We start from the raw sequence: 18153 nt of genomic DNA, 5'->3' as shown, positions 1-18153 counted from the left end.
CTCTTTTTTGTCTGGCTTCTTTCACTCAGCAATTTTCAGTTCCATTCATGGGTTCTTGTGTATATCAATTTGTTTCTCCATTCATCTGTACATCTGGGTTGTCTCCAGTTCAGGCCTATTAGTTTAAAAAGTTACTTTGAACATTTGTGCACAAGTCTCTGTATGCATGTCCATTTCCTATTCTCACATGCTTTGAAACCTAGGAATGGAATGACTGGATCACATATTTAACTTTTTAAAAATTTGCCAGACTGTCTCAAAGTGTCTATACCATTTCTGACAGCAGTGTATGAGTTCCAGTTCCTCCGCATCCTCATCAACACTTGGTATGCTTTATCCTTTGTAAGAGGGGTGTAGTGCTATCTCCTGGTTTTATTTGCATTTCCTTAAGACAACCTTTGCATATGTTTATTTTTTTCATCTGTGTAGCTTCTTTGGTGAAGTATGCAAATACTTTGCTCAATTTTTTTCAGTTGTTTGTTTTCTTATTGTCGAGTTTTGAGAGTTCTTTATATTCTTTACCTTTTATCAGGTATGTGCTTTGCAAATATTTTTCTCCTTTTTTTTCTGTAAGTTTTATAGTTTTAGATGTTGTATGTAAGTTTATGATCTATTAAGAGATCTATTACATATAGTGTTAAGGATCAATGCCGGTTCCTTTTTTCTTTGTTTTCTTCCTTCCTTTCTACCTTTCTTTCCTTTTTTTTTTTTTTTTAAAAAAATGTTTTGGTATATGGATATTCACTGAAAAGGCCATCCTTCCTCCACTGCATTGCTTCTGTAGCCTTGTAAGAGCTCAGATTTGTGGGTTTATTTCCCAACTCTTTATTATTTTCCACTGTTCCATTTGTGTATCCTTATGCCAATATTATTTTGTTTTGATGGTTATAGCTTTATAATAATACTTTCTGATTTTTGTTTTTTATTAAAAATCTTTTTTTCAGAGAGGTCTCACTCTGTGGCTCAGGCTGGAGAGCAGTGGTACAATCATAGCTTGCTGCAGCCTCATACTCCTAGGGTCAAGCAGCCCTCCTGCCTTAGCCTCCCAAATGGATGGCTGGGACTACAGGTACATGCCACCTCACCTGGCTAATTTTATTTTAATTTTTTGTAGAGACAGGGTCTTGCTTTGTTGCCCAGGCTGGTCTTGAACTCCTGGCTTTAAGCGATCCTCTAGTCTCAGCCTCCCAAAGTGCTGGGATTATAGGCGAGAGCCACCATACCCAGCTATAATAGTTCTTCAAATCAGGTAGTGTTAGCGCTTCAACTTTGTTCTTTTTCAAAATTGTTTTGGCTACTCTAGAATCCTTGCCTTTCCATCTAAGCTTTGGAATCGCCTTGTTAACTAAAAAAAAAGTTTGCTGAGATTAATAACAATTGGATTAATAATTGGATTAAAGCTATAGAACAATTTGGGGAGCACCGACAGCTCAACAATGTTGAGTCTTCCTGCACATGAACAATGTATACCTCTTGTGAAAGGAAGATAAATCTTGGGGCACAAAATCACTAAGCCAAAGGGAAAAGTCAAGCAGTGAGCTGTGTCAGGCAACCTGCCTCCCATTTTATTCATAAATAAGATAGCTACAAAGATAAAACAGCTACACACCTCCTCCCTCATAATTTTCCCATAAGGAAATTCTTTTTAAATTAAAAAAATTTTTGACCAGGCCAGTGGCTCACGCCTATAATCCCAGCACTTTGGGAGGCAGAGGTGCGTGGATCGTGAGGTCAGGAGATAGAGACCATCCTGGCTAACACGGTGAAACCCCATCTCTACTAAAAATACAAAAAATTAGCCGGGTGTGGTGGTGGGGGCCTGTAGTCCCAGCTACTCAGGAGGCTGAGGCAGGAGAATGGTGTGAACCCAGGAGGCTGAGCTTGCAGTGAGCCGAGATCCTGCCACTGCACTCCAGCCTATTTTTATATTTTCTGTCTGTAACGTTCTGAAATATGGAATATAATTATTATAACTTTTAGTGTCTTCATCTATTAATTCTAACATCTGTCTCAGTTCTGATTTGATTTTGATTGTGTGATTATTGTCCTCATTATAGACGATGTTTTCCTGCTTCTTTGCCTGCCTGGTAATCTTTGATTGGATGCCAGACATTGTGAATTTTACTTGGTTGGGAGCTGGATATTTTTGTATTCCTATAAATGGTCAATTTTGTTATGGGATGCAGTGGAGCTACTCGGAAAGAGTTTGATCCTTTCAGGTCTTGCTTTCATTGTTTTTTAGGTGGATCCACAGCAGTGGTTCATCTAGGGCTAATTATTCCCGACTACTCGGAGGCAAGACCTTCTGAGTACTCTTCCCATTGTTCCACGATGTATGAGTTTTTCCGGTCTTGTGGAAATAGGCATTGTTCCTTGTCCTGTGCAAGCATCAGGTGCTCTTCCCTCAGTATTTTTGTTTCCTTGTCTAACCTTGGGTAGTGTCTTCACAGACATATGCTGATCAGTTCACTGCTAAGTAGTCAAGGAAGACCCTCAACAGGTCTGCAGGATCTCTCTTTGTGTAACCATCTCCTCTCTGAACTCTGTCCTATGTACTCTAACTGCTGTGGTCTCCCTCGACTCTTAGCTCCATCTCCTGAACTCAGGGAAGGCAAATTAATTGGCTATTAACTGTTTACTTTTTGAAGTCCTGAAAGTAATCAGGACTGACCCAGTTCTTAAGGTGCACATTTCAAAACTTGGCATGTTTCAGGACAGACTCAAGGGGAACCTGTCTCTAGAGAATGCAATGTATGATTTCTCCCTTGCATTTATACACGACCTTTGTTGGCCTAGTGCTCTGAAGAGAAAACTGTTGAATCCAGAACCAAACATTGTCTTCCTGTTAATGCAGGGACAAGAGAGGAACCATTCAAGCCATACCTCAGTTTCCTGGGCTGTGCTCTCAGATCTCTGCAGCACCTGCTGAATGTCCTCAGCAAAGCTTTTCTCTCTGTGTACGCATCAGCAATCTTGGCTACCTGGCGAGAACTGTGGTCCCCAAAGAGCTTGAATATCCTGCACATTGGCTCTTCATCACTTAGGCACATCTGATTGAGAAAAGAAAAGTCAGTGAAACTTTCTTTCCTTCCTTTTCTAGCCCTATGCACTAGAGACCTGCCCTACCCAGGCTGATGACATTGTGAATGTGTGAAGCAAGTATTAAAAGTCAGTTGCACAGACACCTTGGTGTGTGTAAAACAGAAGTGATGGTAGTACTAGGATGGTCTGGTCGTGATTTAGTAAATGCATGTTGTTATTTCATGGAATCCTCACACAACCACCACCCTTTGCCTTAGATAGTATTTTTTTTTTTTTCCAGACAGGGTCTTGCTTTGTCACCCAGGCTGGAGTGCAGTGGTACAATCTCAGCTCACTGCAACCTCTGCCTCCCGGGTTCAAGTGATTCTCCTGCCTCAGCCTCCCAAGCAGCTGGGACTACAGGCACATGCCACCATGCCTGGCTAATTTTTTGTATTTTTAGTAGAGACAGGTTTCGCCATACTGGCCAGGCTGGTCTCTAACTCCTGGCCTCAAGTGATTTGCCCGCCTCAGCCTCCCAAAGTGCTGGGATTACAGGTGTGAGCTACCACACCCAGCCTACATAGTGCGGTTTTATGGGTAAGGAAGCTCAGAAGGCGATAAGTAACTTGCCAGGAAGGAACAGCACTGTGATTAGAAGACAAGGTCCTTCTGAGTCTAAGGTCAGAGCTTTTCCCATGTTGCCACACCGCCTGCCTCATAGGACTGCCGTGAGAATTAAATAGGGTGATGCACATAAGATGCCTGGAGTAGTGCCTGACACCTGGATGACATTAAACCACTGGTAGCTATTGATAATATTACAAGGACCTCCACAAACAAAGTAAGCCCCACTACGGGACTCAGAGCTGAGAACATTTCTAGACGGAGGGGATCAAAGAGGTGCCATGCCCCCTGCCTGCTGCTTCTGCTTCCTCCCCTTCCTTACTCAGCTCAGGGGCAGGCTCTAAATGAATACCCTGGAGGTGACTGCTGAAGATGAGGCAGAACCGTAGCAAATTTGTGAAAAACTAAACCAATTCTTAAAGGCATAGTCTAAAGAGGAATACGTAATTGCACTTCAGGGGCTTGACCTAGCCTGTCCCAAGCAATGTCATTGATCTCAGCAGAAGTGCAAGCTGCAAGGAAGAGAAGAGTGGCCCAGGCGGCTGGCTGAGGGTAGAGGATCTCAGAGTGACCCTGCCCCACCGTGGGGGACCTGATTCAGAGCTAGGAGACCCTCTTCCAGAGCCTCTTTCAGAGCCACATCTCTGCTTTGGGAGTTGGCTTCAGAGTTTCAAGTTAACAGCAGAATTATGAAGTCTCATGAATACTTTTGACTTCTTCCAAATAAATTGTCAACTTAGGACACTGGATGTGGTGCCTCACGCCTGTAATCCCAGCACTTTGGGAGGCCGAGGCGGGTGGATCACGAGGTCAGGAGATGGAGACCATCCTGGCTAACACGGTGAAACCCGTCCCTACTAAAATTACAAAAAAATTAGCCAGGTGTGGTGGCGGGCGCCTGTAGTCCCAGCTACTCGGGAGGCTGAGGCAGGAGAATGGCATGAACCTGGGAGGCGGAGTTTGCAGTGAGCCGAGATCACACCACTGCACTCCAGCCTGGGCGACAGAGTGAGACTCCATCTTAAAAAAAAAAAAATTGTCAACTTATTTTACACTTGATAATTAGCAAAGACAAGCAACCTAGATGAGGCCCCTAAGGCCGGTGGCTGATGCTACCTAATCTATGTAACATGGAAACTCTGCCTTCTCCTACCCCTCTGGGATTGCTTGGGGAGTCAAGTAGGCTAAAGGTTGTAAATGTGCTTTGTCAACAGCAAAGAATTAAAGACTTTTTAAGGGGTATCCCATCTGACACAAGGATCCATCCTAAACTCAGTGCCAAAGGGGAAAATTACCTCAAAATTCCCTTTGAAGATCCCTTAGCAAGGGAATGTGGAGTGTCTTGTAGGACACATATAGTTTTGTAACAAGGCACACTGTAGATATGTGTGTAGAAATGTACAATGTACAGAGCATTGCACAGAAACAACCAAGTGTTCATATGACACACTGTGCGGAAAACATGTGCTGAGCATCCAAACGCCAGAATTTCACTCGGCTCTCCAAAGGAGTCACTCCTCACCAGCCATTCAGGAGGCAGCAGAAGGAATAGTTCGCCAGTCTCATCCTATCCCACCCCCTCTCTGAGATGACTGAGGGTGGCTGGAGTCTCATAAATCTCCTAAATCACTGTAGCTGTTTGAGCCCCTTCTACATGTGACCCCTTCAACCCCACTGTGGGCTGCAGGGCACCCACACACGCACAGACACAGGCACCCACACACATGCACATGCACACATGCACCCACACACGCACGCACACACACGCAACGCACACACGCACTCACACACATGCACAAACGCACCCGTGCACACACACACATGCACACACACACACACACACGCACCCACACACGCACCCACACATGCACACACATGCACACACGTGCACGCACACACACGCACCCCCCCACATGCATACACACACATGCACACATGCACCCACATAAACGCACACACATACACACCTGCCCACACACACACACACGGACACACACATCCACACACACACATATGCACCCACACGTGCACCCACACACCCACACGCGCGCACACACACACATATTCGTCCCTGGGCTTCACGTTACGAATCAAGAATAAAGTTAGCATTGCGTTGTGGATTTGGAAAGTAATCCTCTCCTATACTCCTGAGTAAACATCTGGTTTCAACTACGTAGGGTTGCTGAGTAATTTGACAGCATGGGCAGCTAGGCAAAAAGAAAATTTTAAAAAGTATAATTTAATACCAGATTAATGACTTCTCCACGCTTTTCACACAGCTGAGCGAGCTGGTTGTGCTCCTCGGTGTGAAGTGTCTCAAGCACTTCCTTAAGCTTTGCCAGGATATTTTCAGCCAGGATGTTTCTCTGCAATCCATTTGTTCCCCTGCCCCTCAAATAAATGTCCTAAGACACAGAGATGACATGAGTTTGTGGCAAATGCCTGAGGCCAAAGGCCACCTCATCTCTGGGGAAGGTTGAAATACGTCCCTTCCTGGTCACCAAAACACCATCTGGGAGGAGGAAAGAACTCACATTACACCCTGGGGAAGGCTGACAAGACCTAGAGAAGGAAGTGACTGTGAGAACCCTGCAAGATAGCACTTCCAGGCTGGCCCTGCTGTGGACCTGTTACCAGCATCTGTCATGCAAGTCACTACAAGCTCCATCAGGTGAAACTGGAGCCTGCGTTCCTTCAGTCCATTGAGTTTTGGTTAGGACCTACTCTGTCTTCCACAGAAACTCAGCCCAGTGGTAAGACAAATGCTCACAGTCAATGACTGTACAGTTGGATATGCCAGTGGAGTGCAGAGAATGAAGGACCAGGTCTCACTGTGTCTTTTATTGTCTGTATTGTGATGCTTTGACACCTGGGGCCTGCCCTCCCAGGGTTAGCCAACTCTTAGACAGAGTAAAGGATCTCACCTGGGACTGTGCGTTTCAGATGCAAACCAACCAACCCAGATTCCATACCCCCAACCATCCAGCCTTCTCACCCGCAGGCCACTGTCCACCTGCCCTAATTACCAGACCCAAGGTGCAGCTCCTATGCCTCAGAGCCCACTGAAATGATTCACACTAGCCAGTCTTTAGCCTGCTTCCCTTCGCCATTTCTTCCCGTGGAAACCACAGCAAAGGCCCTAGACCACAGTTCCCTGCCATTCCCTCTGCCTCCTGATCAACCCTGGGGCTTCCCCATGCGGCCCTGCATGGTGGGGGGCTCCCTCCTCTTGGGAACTGTGAGTAACAAGCTACCTTTTCAATGGCAATCATCTCCTGATCTTTTGGCCCCCACAGAACCAGTGCAGGGAAGTGATTTCTTTTCTACCCCACTCAGAATTTCCCTGGCCCCTCAGAAATGAGAAAAGAACTTGTCTTGAAAAGAGGTGGACCTGGGTTTGAATTCCAGCCTAGCACTCACTACAGAATGCCACTGGTGTATAAATCTTTTCCAGAATTCAGCAGAATGAATACTTCAGGGAAGATGAATGGGCCAGCACCTGGGATCTGGGCCTTTTTTCTTTTCAAAGAAAACTGAAGAGCATTGAAAATGTCCCAGAGGTCCTGCCTTCAGAGCTGGGCACACCAGTCCTCTCCCGCCCTCCTCTCTCAAATCTCTGCCTCCACTCAATCAATCCCAAGCTCTTTCCCACCCTCTCTAGGCTGCAGGTACAGCTGGTATCCCAGTCAGCACTGTCCCTCCGCTCGATCCTCTGTGTCCCGTCAGGGTGAGGACGCCTGGCTACACGTGCTCAACCTTCTTGGGATGGCACCTGCATGACCTGCCCAAACCCCAAATCCAGTCTCAACAAAATTTCTGCGAAGACCTCCAGCATACTTCCTGTGCCCTTTGCGGGTTCCTTAAGGGCTCCCGGAGTCTGAGGAGCCTGTGTGTCTGTCACCTGGGAGGAGGGAAGCCAGAGAGCAGGGCAGGGGACAAGGACCGCCTCCCTTACAAAGGGGAGCTTCAGAGGGTGCCATTACCTCTAGTTGCTTGGTGCATAACTTAAAATCACAATAGAGAAATTAAGGCTGCCACGGACCTGCTCAGGGACGGAAGATGAGGAAGGAGCTGTGCACAAGAAGCTCGGTCGTCGGAGAGGCAGCAAATGCCAGTAGCGTCTAAAACCAGTGGACGAAGAATGGCGAGATGAGCACACACTCAGAGCTGTGGTGGCGACTGCAGGAAGAATGATGTAGAAAAAGTGAGGAGAGATTGCCTGTGGAAAGTGGGACTAGGGGTGGGATGGCAGCATTGCTTTTCATTATAAACTCTTTTCTACACTATTTCTTTGACATGATTTAAAAATAAATATACAAATAAGTGAAAATTCCAGGTTGAGAAATAAAATGACCCATCCAAATGTGTGGTGCTTCTGAGCTGCTGCCCCTGTCTCTGCAGTCACCTAACGGCACCCCTCCCCCAAGAGCCAGGTGATGACTGCCTGGGAGATCAGTGCCTGTCTCTCTACCTGCCCTCCAGCCCCTCAGGATTCCTCTGCCTGCAACCTATTCCTTCTAGACTTTCTTCCTTCCTTCCACGAATATCCAAAGGGCCCGGAGCAACACCAATCATGGTTCCTACAGTCCAGCTGGGGAACTGTTACACAAAGCGTTTCCATGAGACCGTGTGACGTTGTGCTTTCAGATGTCAACGTTATGATGACCCTTTCCAGGTTAAAATGTGTCACTAGCTCCCCTCTGCTTACAGGATCAAATGCAAAGCCATTTGCATGATGTGTAGGGCCTCCTGGAATATGTCCTACCTACCCTTCGGGCGGGTACCCCAAAGCCCCAGGTGTCTCCCACAGCACCTTATACTCAAGCCTCCCTGATCTCCGGGCCAGACCCTTGAACACCTCCTTTCTTAGGTCCTCTTTCTCGGGCCTTGGTATCTGCCACTCTCTCTTCCTGGATTGCCCTCTCCATCAGCGTCAGTCCCACTGTAGATTCTACTCAGCAGCGCCTCCCCTGTGGCCTTCCTGTCCCCTGCGGTGCATTGCAGACCTGCACTGTGGGGTCTCCCATTATATGCGTGGTCCATCTCTCCTTGAAGGACGAAGTCTGAACCCTCATCAGCTCTGCTTCTCTGGTCTTCCACCACAGTGACAAGGCACCTAGCAAGTGCTAATAAATGGCTCTACCTACCCCAGCACATACTGAACAAGCTGCTCTGTGGGAACGTTCTCTCCAACCTCAGGCCACAATGTACATCCTGCTGTAGCTCCTCCCTGCGGGTCCCGGTGGGTCTTCTAAGCCTAAAGGAAAAGCCTGTCCTCCCCTCCCCCGACGCCCGCCCGCAGCCCTTCAGAGATGTGGGTCTGCCTGTCTAGTCTTCATTTTGGGGCCCAGCATCCCCAGTTTTCCCGTGGGCCGGGGTCCGAAGAGTGCAGCCCAGAAAGAAGTCTGCTTCCTCGTGGAGTGCAAGGGCCCTGATCTTCCTCTTATTTTCCTACACACTGGACAGCAGAACCGTCCCTGGACCTGGGTGCAATTCTGGCAAAGCAAGATCAGCTCCAGCCACTGTTTGCAGAAGTTGTGTGGGAGCAGGAGAGCAGCAGTGCGGGCGACGAAAGCAGCTCCATGCGCACGGGCAGGACACTGCTGCACCCAGCAAGTCCACGGCTTTCAGGCTGCTGCCCTGGCCAGATGCTAGAACAGGCCCGGAACTGCTCTGGGAGCCACGTCACAATAGCGCCATGGCCAGGCCTGGCTTTCCTCCAGGGGATGAAGAAAGGAAGCTCCTTGAGTGCTTCAGGGGTGCCAGGACATGTCAGGGAGCCAGGAGGCCAAATCCAGCTGCGGCTCCTTTCTGTGCAGCTCGTGTGCCAAGATGGTTTTCAGATTTTTCAGACTTTTTTTTTTTTTTTTTTTTTGAGACGGAGTTTCACTCTTGTTGTCCAGGCTGGAGTGCAATGGCGTGATCTCGGCTCACTGCAACCTCTGCCTCCTGGGTTCAAGCGATTCTCCTGCCTCAGCCTCCTGAGTAGCTGGGATTACAGGCATGTGCCACCATGCCTGGCTAATTTTGTATTTTTAGGAGAGATGAGGCTTCACCATGTTGGTCAGGCTGGTCTCAAACTCCTGACCTCAGGTGATCCACCCACCTTGGCCACTCAAAGTGCTGGGATTACAGGCGTAAGCCACCACGCCTGGCCATTTTTTAGACATTGTATAAAACAAAAAGCAAAAAACAAAACAACAAAAACAAAGATATGCAACAGAGTCCATGCATGACCTGCAAAGTCTTAAGTATTTACTTTTTGGCTCTTTACTGAAAGAGTCTGTGGTCCTGTGTAATTGAGAAGATGAACCTACTAAAATCCAGCTACCCCTAGGCACAGCATCCCAGCCTCCGGTTAACAGGGAGAAGTTGGGGGATAGGGCCACCCCTCACCATAGCTGGACCATCTGAGGCAGGTAGCTCCTGGCCTCTCCTGTTCATTCATTCATGCGTGTTGAACGAGGCCATCTCTCAGCCCTTCCAGTTCTCTGACCCTGGGCATCTCCAGTCTCTGGATTGTGACTTGCCCTTTCCCAGTCCCAGTGCCTGTCTCACCTGCCTGTCTGGGGGCTCCTGGAGGATCAGCCAGTCTGAACAAGGAGCACCAGTTGAGCACCTCTGTTGGGCCGGCATTGTCATGTGTTATCTCTTATCTCCACAGCCCCAAGAGGCTCAAGAAATTAGCTTTCATTAAGTCAGAAAAACTGAGGCACAGAGAGGTAGGATAACCTTTCCAAGGCTGCAATGTGTCACATTCCATATGACTCTTTCTCTTTTCCTGGCAGGCCATGTTGCCTCATAGATGAGGTTGTCCTACAGATGTGAAGGTTCATGGTAAAATGTATGGGTGTGGCCAGGTACAGTGGCTCATGCCTGTAATCCCAGCACTTTGGGGGGCCGAGGCGGGTGGATCACCTGAGGTCAGGAGTTTGGGACCAGCCTGGCCAACATGGTAAAACCCTGTCTCTACTAAAAATACAAAAATTAGCCAGGCATGGTGGCACGCATCTGTAATCCCAGCTACTCAGGAGGCTGAGGCAGGAGAATCGCTTGAACCTGGGAGATTGGGGTTGCAGTGGGCCGAGATCACGCCACTGCACTCCAGCCTGGGTGAAAGAGTGAGACTCCATATCAAACACACAAAAAAGGATGGGTGTGTTACACTGCTAGACATGCTCATGAGACCATGGGGAGCAGGGAGGAAGGAGTAAAAACCTACACCCAACAATCAGCCCCTATTCAGCACGCAGGCACCCAGCATCAAATGTGTTCAAGACACAAGATGGGCCCTGGGGGGCTGAAGGTGCTGTGACTGTTCCTTGTTCATGGTGGTGACAGCCACTCTTGGAGGGCTCAGCACATATGAGTTCTCAGCATGTGCTGTCCCAGTTACTTACCACAACACTCCTGTATAATCAGGTCCAAGTCATAAATAAGAAATCGGCTGGGCACAGTAGCTCATGCCTGCACTCCCAGCACTTTGGGAGGCTAAGGCAGGAGGATTGCTTGGGCCCAGAAGTTCAAGACTAGCCTGGGCAACATAGCAAGACCCTGTCTCTACACAAAATAAAATAATAATTAAAAAAAAGAAATATGGCAATTATCCCTGCTCTCACAGAGCTCTCAGTCCAATGGAGAAGACAGATACAGAAGGAGAGTTGCAGGCATCCCAGCTGGCCCACCAGTCATGGCATACCTGACCATCTTCCATCAAGGCCAGAAACACTGACCACTCCCCTCATCAGCCTAACGTCGAGGGGTGGTCATGTGATATGCTTTTGTCTAGTGAAACGTGTTGAAGTCCACATGCCTGAAAAAACAAACATGCAAATTTTTTGCACTCCTGAAAAAAGAAACATGCAAATTTCACCACACCTCCCCATATCTTTCCACCTCGTGTGAAGACTCAAAAGCTGGAGTTGCAGCAGCCGTTTTGTAACCATGAGGGAAACCACCAAGAGAATCACAATACAGATGCTGACATCAGTGAACTGCTGGACCTATGTTAATGCTCACTTCTCTCCAACCTATTGTTATGTGAGAACAACAAAGCCACTAAAAGCCAGGTTTGCAATCCTAACTGATAACGATAAGGTAGGAAATATTATGAGCCATGAGAGATAAGTAGCTGTAAACATTTGGAGAATACAAGACTACTTGCAAATGGAAACAAAGGATGGGGAAGGCGTGGCAGCCTCTGTCTGTTGCTGACTCTACTAGAGCCATTGCCTTCTTTTTTTTTTTTTTTTTGATACTGAGTCTTGCTCTGTCGCCCAGACTGGAGTACAGTGGTGCAATCTTGGCTCACTGCAAGCTCCGCCTCTGGGTTCAAATAATTCTTTTGCCTCAGCCTCCTGAGTAGCTGGGATTACAGGTGCCCGCCACCACGCCCGGCTAATTTTTGTATTTTTAGTAGAGATGGGGTTTCACCATGTTGGCCAGGCTAGTCTCGAACTCCTGACCTCAAGTGATCTGCCCACCTCAGCCTCCCCAAGTGCTGGGATTACAGGCATAAGCCACTGCACCCGGCTGCCTTTTGTCTTTCTAGGAGAACCCTGGCTGCTCTTAACTCCTGAGACAGGTCCATGATGGACGAGACTATTACGTAAAGGTCATCCCCCAGGCCAGATACTATCCCAGTCACCCCAACATTTAGGGCAGGTTTGGCTACATGGACTAGTACTCACCAATGAGATGTCAGGGGAATTTTGCTAGAAGGTTTACTAGGAAATGCTTCCCTCTATAATAAAAAAGGAAAACTGACTACTTTTTTTTTTTTTTTTTCCTGCTGTCTCTCCTCCTTTCTGCCTTGACTGCAGTTGTGCAACGATGTGATCATGGCACTACAGCAGCTGTCTTGTGACCAAGAAGTAAAGCCCTGAAGGTCGGCACAGATGCTGATCCAGACCATTGACCTTGACATCAGTGAGCTGCTGAAAGAACCTGGAACCACCTTGCTGGGGACTTCTGGTAAGATAAATGTCTTTGTTACTTAAGCCACTATCAGTTGGGTGTTCTAATGCTCATTCTTGGCTTGTGCACAAGCCTTCCTGGAAGACTTGGCATTTGAGCTGAGGCTTGAAGGATGGGTCGTGCTTGGACATGCAAGTATGAAGGAGAGGACTGAGGAGAGGTGGATTCCAGGAAAGGAACTGTTTAGAGCCAAGGCGAGGAGCTGAAAAATGTGAAGATAGTGAGTAGTCTGGTTTAACAAGAGTGTTCACAGTTTATTGAGCACTGAAGAAATGCAGTATGTGTTTGATAGTTTGCAGGAGATGGGAAGCTATGGGGCTGGGCTGGGGGCTGCCTGAGGGCAGGTCCTGCAAACACAGACAGACAGGGGCCAAAGATGGCCCTTTGCCTTTAAGACTCAGGCACTTAATGACAGCGAAGACCAGCCCCTTTACAGAAACCTAGATCCCAGGAGCAGGGCCCAGGTTCAGATCTACATGGCATGGTGGCAGACCCTCGTGTCACCCACTATCCACTGGCTATGCTGTGTTTCTCAGCCTCCCCCAGGCTGTACAGTCCTTCTGGTCCTAGGACACACAGCAGCAGGCGGGCAGTTAAGCTCCAGCCTCCTCTGTCCACTGTCCCCTGCACAGCAACCCCGGGCCTTGGGTTCTGGATCTGGGGAGAGCCACCTCGCCCGCCCCGTGCGAATTCAAACAAGAAGCAGGCTATTGTTGGTTAAGCCACTGAGATTTAGGAATCGATCTGTTATCCTGGCACAGCCTAGCTTGGGGCTTCTCAAACTATCTATGGTAAAGGGCTAGTTCTTTTTTAAAATTTCTTTTCCTTTCTTTCTTCTTCTTCTTCTTCTTTTTTTTTTTTTTCTTGAGACAGTTTTGCTCTTGTCACCCAGGCCGGAGTGCAATGGCGCAATCTTGGCTTACTACAACCTCTACCCACTGGGTTCAAGCGATTCTCCTGCCTCAGCTTCCCTAGTAGCTGGGATTACAGGCACCTGCTACCACACCCGGCTGATTTTTGTATTTTTAGTAGAGACGGGGTTTCACCGTGTTGGCCAGGCTGGTCTTGAACTTCTGGCCTCAAGTGATCCATCCACCTTGGCCTCTCAAAGTGCTGGGATCACAGGCGTGAACCATGGTGCCTGGTCTCGTTTTAAAAATTTCTAATGTAACACCGATCAACACTGTCATAAAGTAAAGATAAACTACTGGAAAAATGTTTTTGAAAGACATCCAGAATACAAACCCAACTTTATTTATTCTATTCATCAGACACTGACAGATTGGCATAGAGTTTCTAAATCCTGACTCTCATATTCTGCACCCCACTTTCCAAGTGGGGACCACTCTGGGAGCTGCACTGGCCAGGCCTGTCTCGTTCCACCCATTCCCTCCGTCAGGCGTCTGTGTGTGGAGAACAGGCTGAGGGGTAACGAGAGTGGGATTCAGTCTGGGCTCTGGTTCCCTCCGTCAGGCGCCTGTGCGTGGAGAACAGGCTGAGGGGTAACAGGCTGAGAGTGGAGAACAGGCTGAGGGGTAACAGGCTGAGTGGAGCTGAGAGTAACAGGCTGAGAGTGGAGAACAGGCTGAGAGTGGAGAACAGGCTGAGGGGTAACAGGCTGAGAGTGGAGAACAGGCTGAGAGTGGAGAACAGGCTGAGAGTGGAGAACAGGCTGAGAGTGGGATTCAGTCTGGGCTCTGGTTCCCTCCGTCAGGTGCCTGTGCGTGGAGAACAGGCTGAGGGGTAACAGGCTGAGAGTGGAGAACAGGCTGAGAGTGGAGAACAGGCTGAGTGGAGCTGAGAGTAACAGGCTGAGAGTGGAGAACAGGCTGAGAGTGGGATTCAGTCTGGGCTCTGCTCTTGGGTGCGTCAGCCCCAGTGGGCACTTCATTTGCCCCAAGGTGAGGTATGAAGGGTACGTGGGAGTGTCTAGCAGGCAACTGGAGACTGTGACTGAAGATCTAGAGATAATTTAGAGGTCATTTATGGAACTGTTATTGGATGCGGGCATTGCATTTAGTATTCTGCAAACATCATCCCATTTAATCAGTAAGCAACAGTGCAAAACAATTGGGCAATGCCTTTTCTTCTCATTTAAAAATACTGTAGTAGGCCGGGTGCAGTGGCTCATGCCTGTAATCCCAGCACTTTGGGAGGCCAAGGCGGGTGGATCATGAGGTCAGGAGTTTGAGACCAGCCTGGCCAACAGGGTGAAACCTCGTCTCTACTAAAAATACAAAAGTTAGCCAGGGGTGGTGGTGAGCACCTGTAATCCCAGCTACTGCAGAGGCTGAGGCAGGAGAACTGCTTAAATTTGGGAGGAGGAGGTTGCAGTGAGCCAAGATGGTGCCACTGCATTCCAGCCTGGGCGACAGAGTAAGACTCCGTCTCGAAAAAAACAAAAACTTTTAGCAAAATATGCATAACATAAAATTTACCATCCTAACCATTTTTAAGTGTCCAGATCAGTGGCATTAAATGCGTTCACATGATTGTGCAACCAACACCACCATTCATCTCCAGAATGTTTTTCTTGGCTCAGTCCAGACTGAAACTCTGTCCCCACTGAAAAACAACTCCCCATTCCCCTCCCCTTAGCTTCTGACAACCACCATTCTTGGCACTGCCTTTTACAGATGGAAATGAAACAGAGAGGGTACAGGAGGCGGCAGGACAGCCAGCCCTCATCCTGGTGGCCGTGGGGCAGGACAAGCTCCAGGGCCCTGTGCTTGGCTCTGGGTGGCAAATGCCAGCTCCCAGGCCACAGCGGCTGGGAAGGATGGGCGCAGTGAGTGGGGTGACCCCTCCCCAGGAGGCAGTGAGGGGTGTGGGCAGCACTGACTCTTGGGCCAGGAGGAGGAGTAGGGCCCAGAAAAGGGCTCGGACAGTCAGAGGGGCCAAGGCAGGAGAGTGGGCAGTAAGTCTACACTGCTTCTGAGGACAGACGGGGCAGAGGATTTGGAACCTCAGACATGACCAGTGACTGGTTCCAGAGAGGCCAGATGCCTGGGGACTCAGGGATGAGGGCAAAGGCGGTGGGAGTGCAACCCAGGGAGGGGACACACAGGCTGGCGGGGGGACAAATGGGGGGACAGAGAAGGGGAGGTCTGCCCCACACCCCCGCGCCCCTGTCCAGAGGCCACCCGACTTAAATGGAGGTGGACCCTTTCCTGACTCTGTGGAACCTGTCCCATTCCCGCCTGTAGTTCATGATGCTGATGTGGTTTTGTCTCGTTGCAATTTTCTCCACACTCTTGCTCCCTGTAGCAGATTCTCCTCCTCCTCTGCTCCGCTTGGACACCAGCGGGCTCTGTGGGTTTGAGGAAATCTTTGTCCTGAGCCACCCTTGCCTCCCAGGAGCCCGAAATCGGCTGGGGCAGCACACTCACTGCAGGAAGTGAGTGCTCTCTGAGGAGAAGAATTTGCCAAGTTCTCCAAAGACTAAGAGAAGGTCACTGGCCTGAGGTGCGGGGAAGTGCATGGAGAAGGTCCTCTGAAGTGGGCCAGGAGGACAGATGTCCCTGGGGGAAGGGTGGAAACACAGCAGGAGTGGGGTCTCAGAGGAGAGGGGGCTGTGCTGCGTGGGATGATGTGACACCGGCCCCCACTGTGTGGGACAAGCTGCACTCCAGCTGGGACCCATTTTGGTACCTGTCAGACAAAGCCAGGGAAACCACGAGACTTGGAAGTAGGGAAAGAATGTGGAGGATGCGTCTTCAGACAGGCCATGAGGGGTGTGGGGGGAAGCGGAAAGAGACCCAGAGACTGACCCGGGGGTGGAGACAGGGAGCTGGAGCTGAAACCCCGACATTTGCCCAAGAATCTGTAGACAAATTGAATGACTGGGGGTGTGGCCAGCCGATTTCATACAAAGAGAAAGACAAAAGTGATTTTCTTGGGGTCAAGAGAGGATGCCACATTAGAAGCTAGGTCTCTGAATTCCCAGAAACTGATTACCAGGATGTCTGTGGTTGAAAACCTTGGACAGAGCCATCCACTGCAGATGGTGGAATGGGAACAGGCTTAATGCCAGGGTTGCTCTCACTCCCCAGCCCAGCTGGAGAGGGGTCCTCTGCATGCTTGGAAAGGCTGGCCTCTAGGTACATTTCTATCCTTTAAAGAGAGAATACACACGTGTTCCAGCTTTGCTGGTGGTCCCTACCCAGAGGCTCCACATCTCAACAGCCCAGGCCCTGGGATGGGGAGCAGAGGACCTGGCCCAACCTGTAGGGCTGTGGATGGTCTCGGGACCGTGGCACATTCTCGGAGGCCTGGCATGACTGAGATCAGGTCTTTCACCTGCCTGGGGAGAGATGGGGGCTTGAAGTCTACACCGAGTTGGTTTAAAGAAAGAGAAGAAATGTGCTACTTCTTGCTCACTTGTTTGTGGACTGTTTTAAAAAGTGGGGGTTGGGGCTCTTTGACATTTGACACCAGAATGACCCACTGACTTTATTTCTACCCCAATCTCTCCCTACAGTCCACGGACAAAGAATGATTTGGCTTTTCAGAATGAAAGGCCGGGAGTGCTAGGATCTATAGTTTCCTTGTCCAGAATTCCCTGCACACAAATCCACAAGGCATGTCCCCTCCTCTGTGGAGCCTTCTCCTTCTTCCCAGAGGGCTCCTGGCCTCACATGACCCGGTGTGTTCCCGGTAAGAAGCCACTGGGGCTGCAGTCTGTTCCCACAGCTTGCCTCCCTCCCTAGTTGGACTGCTGAGGAGCGGACGCCGTCCACGGTCCATTTGTGTCCCTAAGCCCAGGAAGGACTCCGAATATGCTCCTTAGTGAAGTGCTGAATGAATGGAGCCAGTGGGAAGGAACTTAGCTGGCTCCATATTTCATTCAAATCTCGAGTCCATGGCTCTGATACAGTCCATTCTAAGGTACTGTTTCCCATTTGCCTGAAGGATTATTTTACACGCGGGGTTTCTTCATGACTCAGTGTCTGGGCAGCGGCCAGCAGGCGCTCCCGGTTAGAATTCCTGCGGAGGAGGACTTCTGAGCGCCATTCTGACCTCCTGGCCTGCCCTGCGGAAGTCAGACAGGCTGAAATCTTTCCTAAGCTCTTTAATTAAATCAAGATTTTTTGGTTTTGTTTTGGTCTTCAAATTAGTTTGCCCATGCCGATTATCAAAACCTTAAATTGTTGACAAAAAATAATTATGTGGCTATACCAGCTAAATCTCATCTGTGACTTTTAAATATAGAAAGCAGGAAGACAAACATCTGGTAATGGAGGTTGAGTTCTGAATGGGCGGTGGCCAAAAAAAAAAAAAAAAAACACCCAAAAAAACATTAGTCAGAGTCTAGAAAAATAGTGTGTTACTTTTACCAAGTAATATTTAGAGGCAGGACTGAGGAGGGAATGTAAGACATCTGTTAAAAAGCAGATTTTTCCAAACACAGTCCTTTAGAAATTCTTAGGAAAAACATTTTAAATAAAAATAAATTTCAGTTCATTTAAAGATATTTTAGATTGTAAAAACAAAGCTCCTACTGTAAAAATATTACAACTCATAGAGGTT

At 48.7% G+C, this 18153-nt stretch overlaps 1 protein-coding gene across 22 annotated transcripts in view; it reads right to left on the bottom strand.

Moving 5' to 3' along the window:
- The window catches only part of PTPDC1 (protein tyrosine phosphatase domain containing 1), a 136574-nt gene that overhangs the window by 8731 nt on the left and 109690 nt on the right, over positions 1-18153 (bottom strand). For 13 of the 22 annotated variants that reach the window (XM_065530829.2, XM_074017900.1, XM_074017907.1 and 10 more), the window contains one exon: positions 2884-3050. In XM_065530829.2, the coding sequence (XP_065386901.1) occupies positions 2884-3050 (167 nt within the window). Of the gene's footprint in view, positions 1-2883; positions 3051-5894; positions 6054-7690; positions 7828-11347; positions 11462-14369; positions 15935-18153 lie in introns of those variants that run through there. The other 9 variants (XR_012424928.1, XR_012424927.1, XM_074017925.1 and 6 more) reach the window with 5 other exon arrangements.

This window comes from Macaca fascicularis, chromosome 15 (genome assembly GCF_037993035.2).
Source record: "Macaca fascicularis isolate 582-1 chromosome 15, T2T-MFA8v1.1".
Classification (NCBI taxonomy): Eukaryota; Metazoa; Chordata; class Mammalia; order Primates; family Cercopithecidae; genus Macaca; species Macaca fascicularis.
This window is presented reverse-complemented; position numbering and strand designations above follow the sequence as displayed.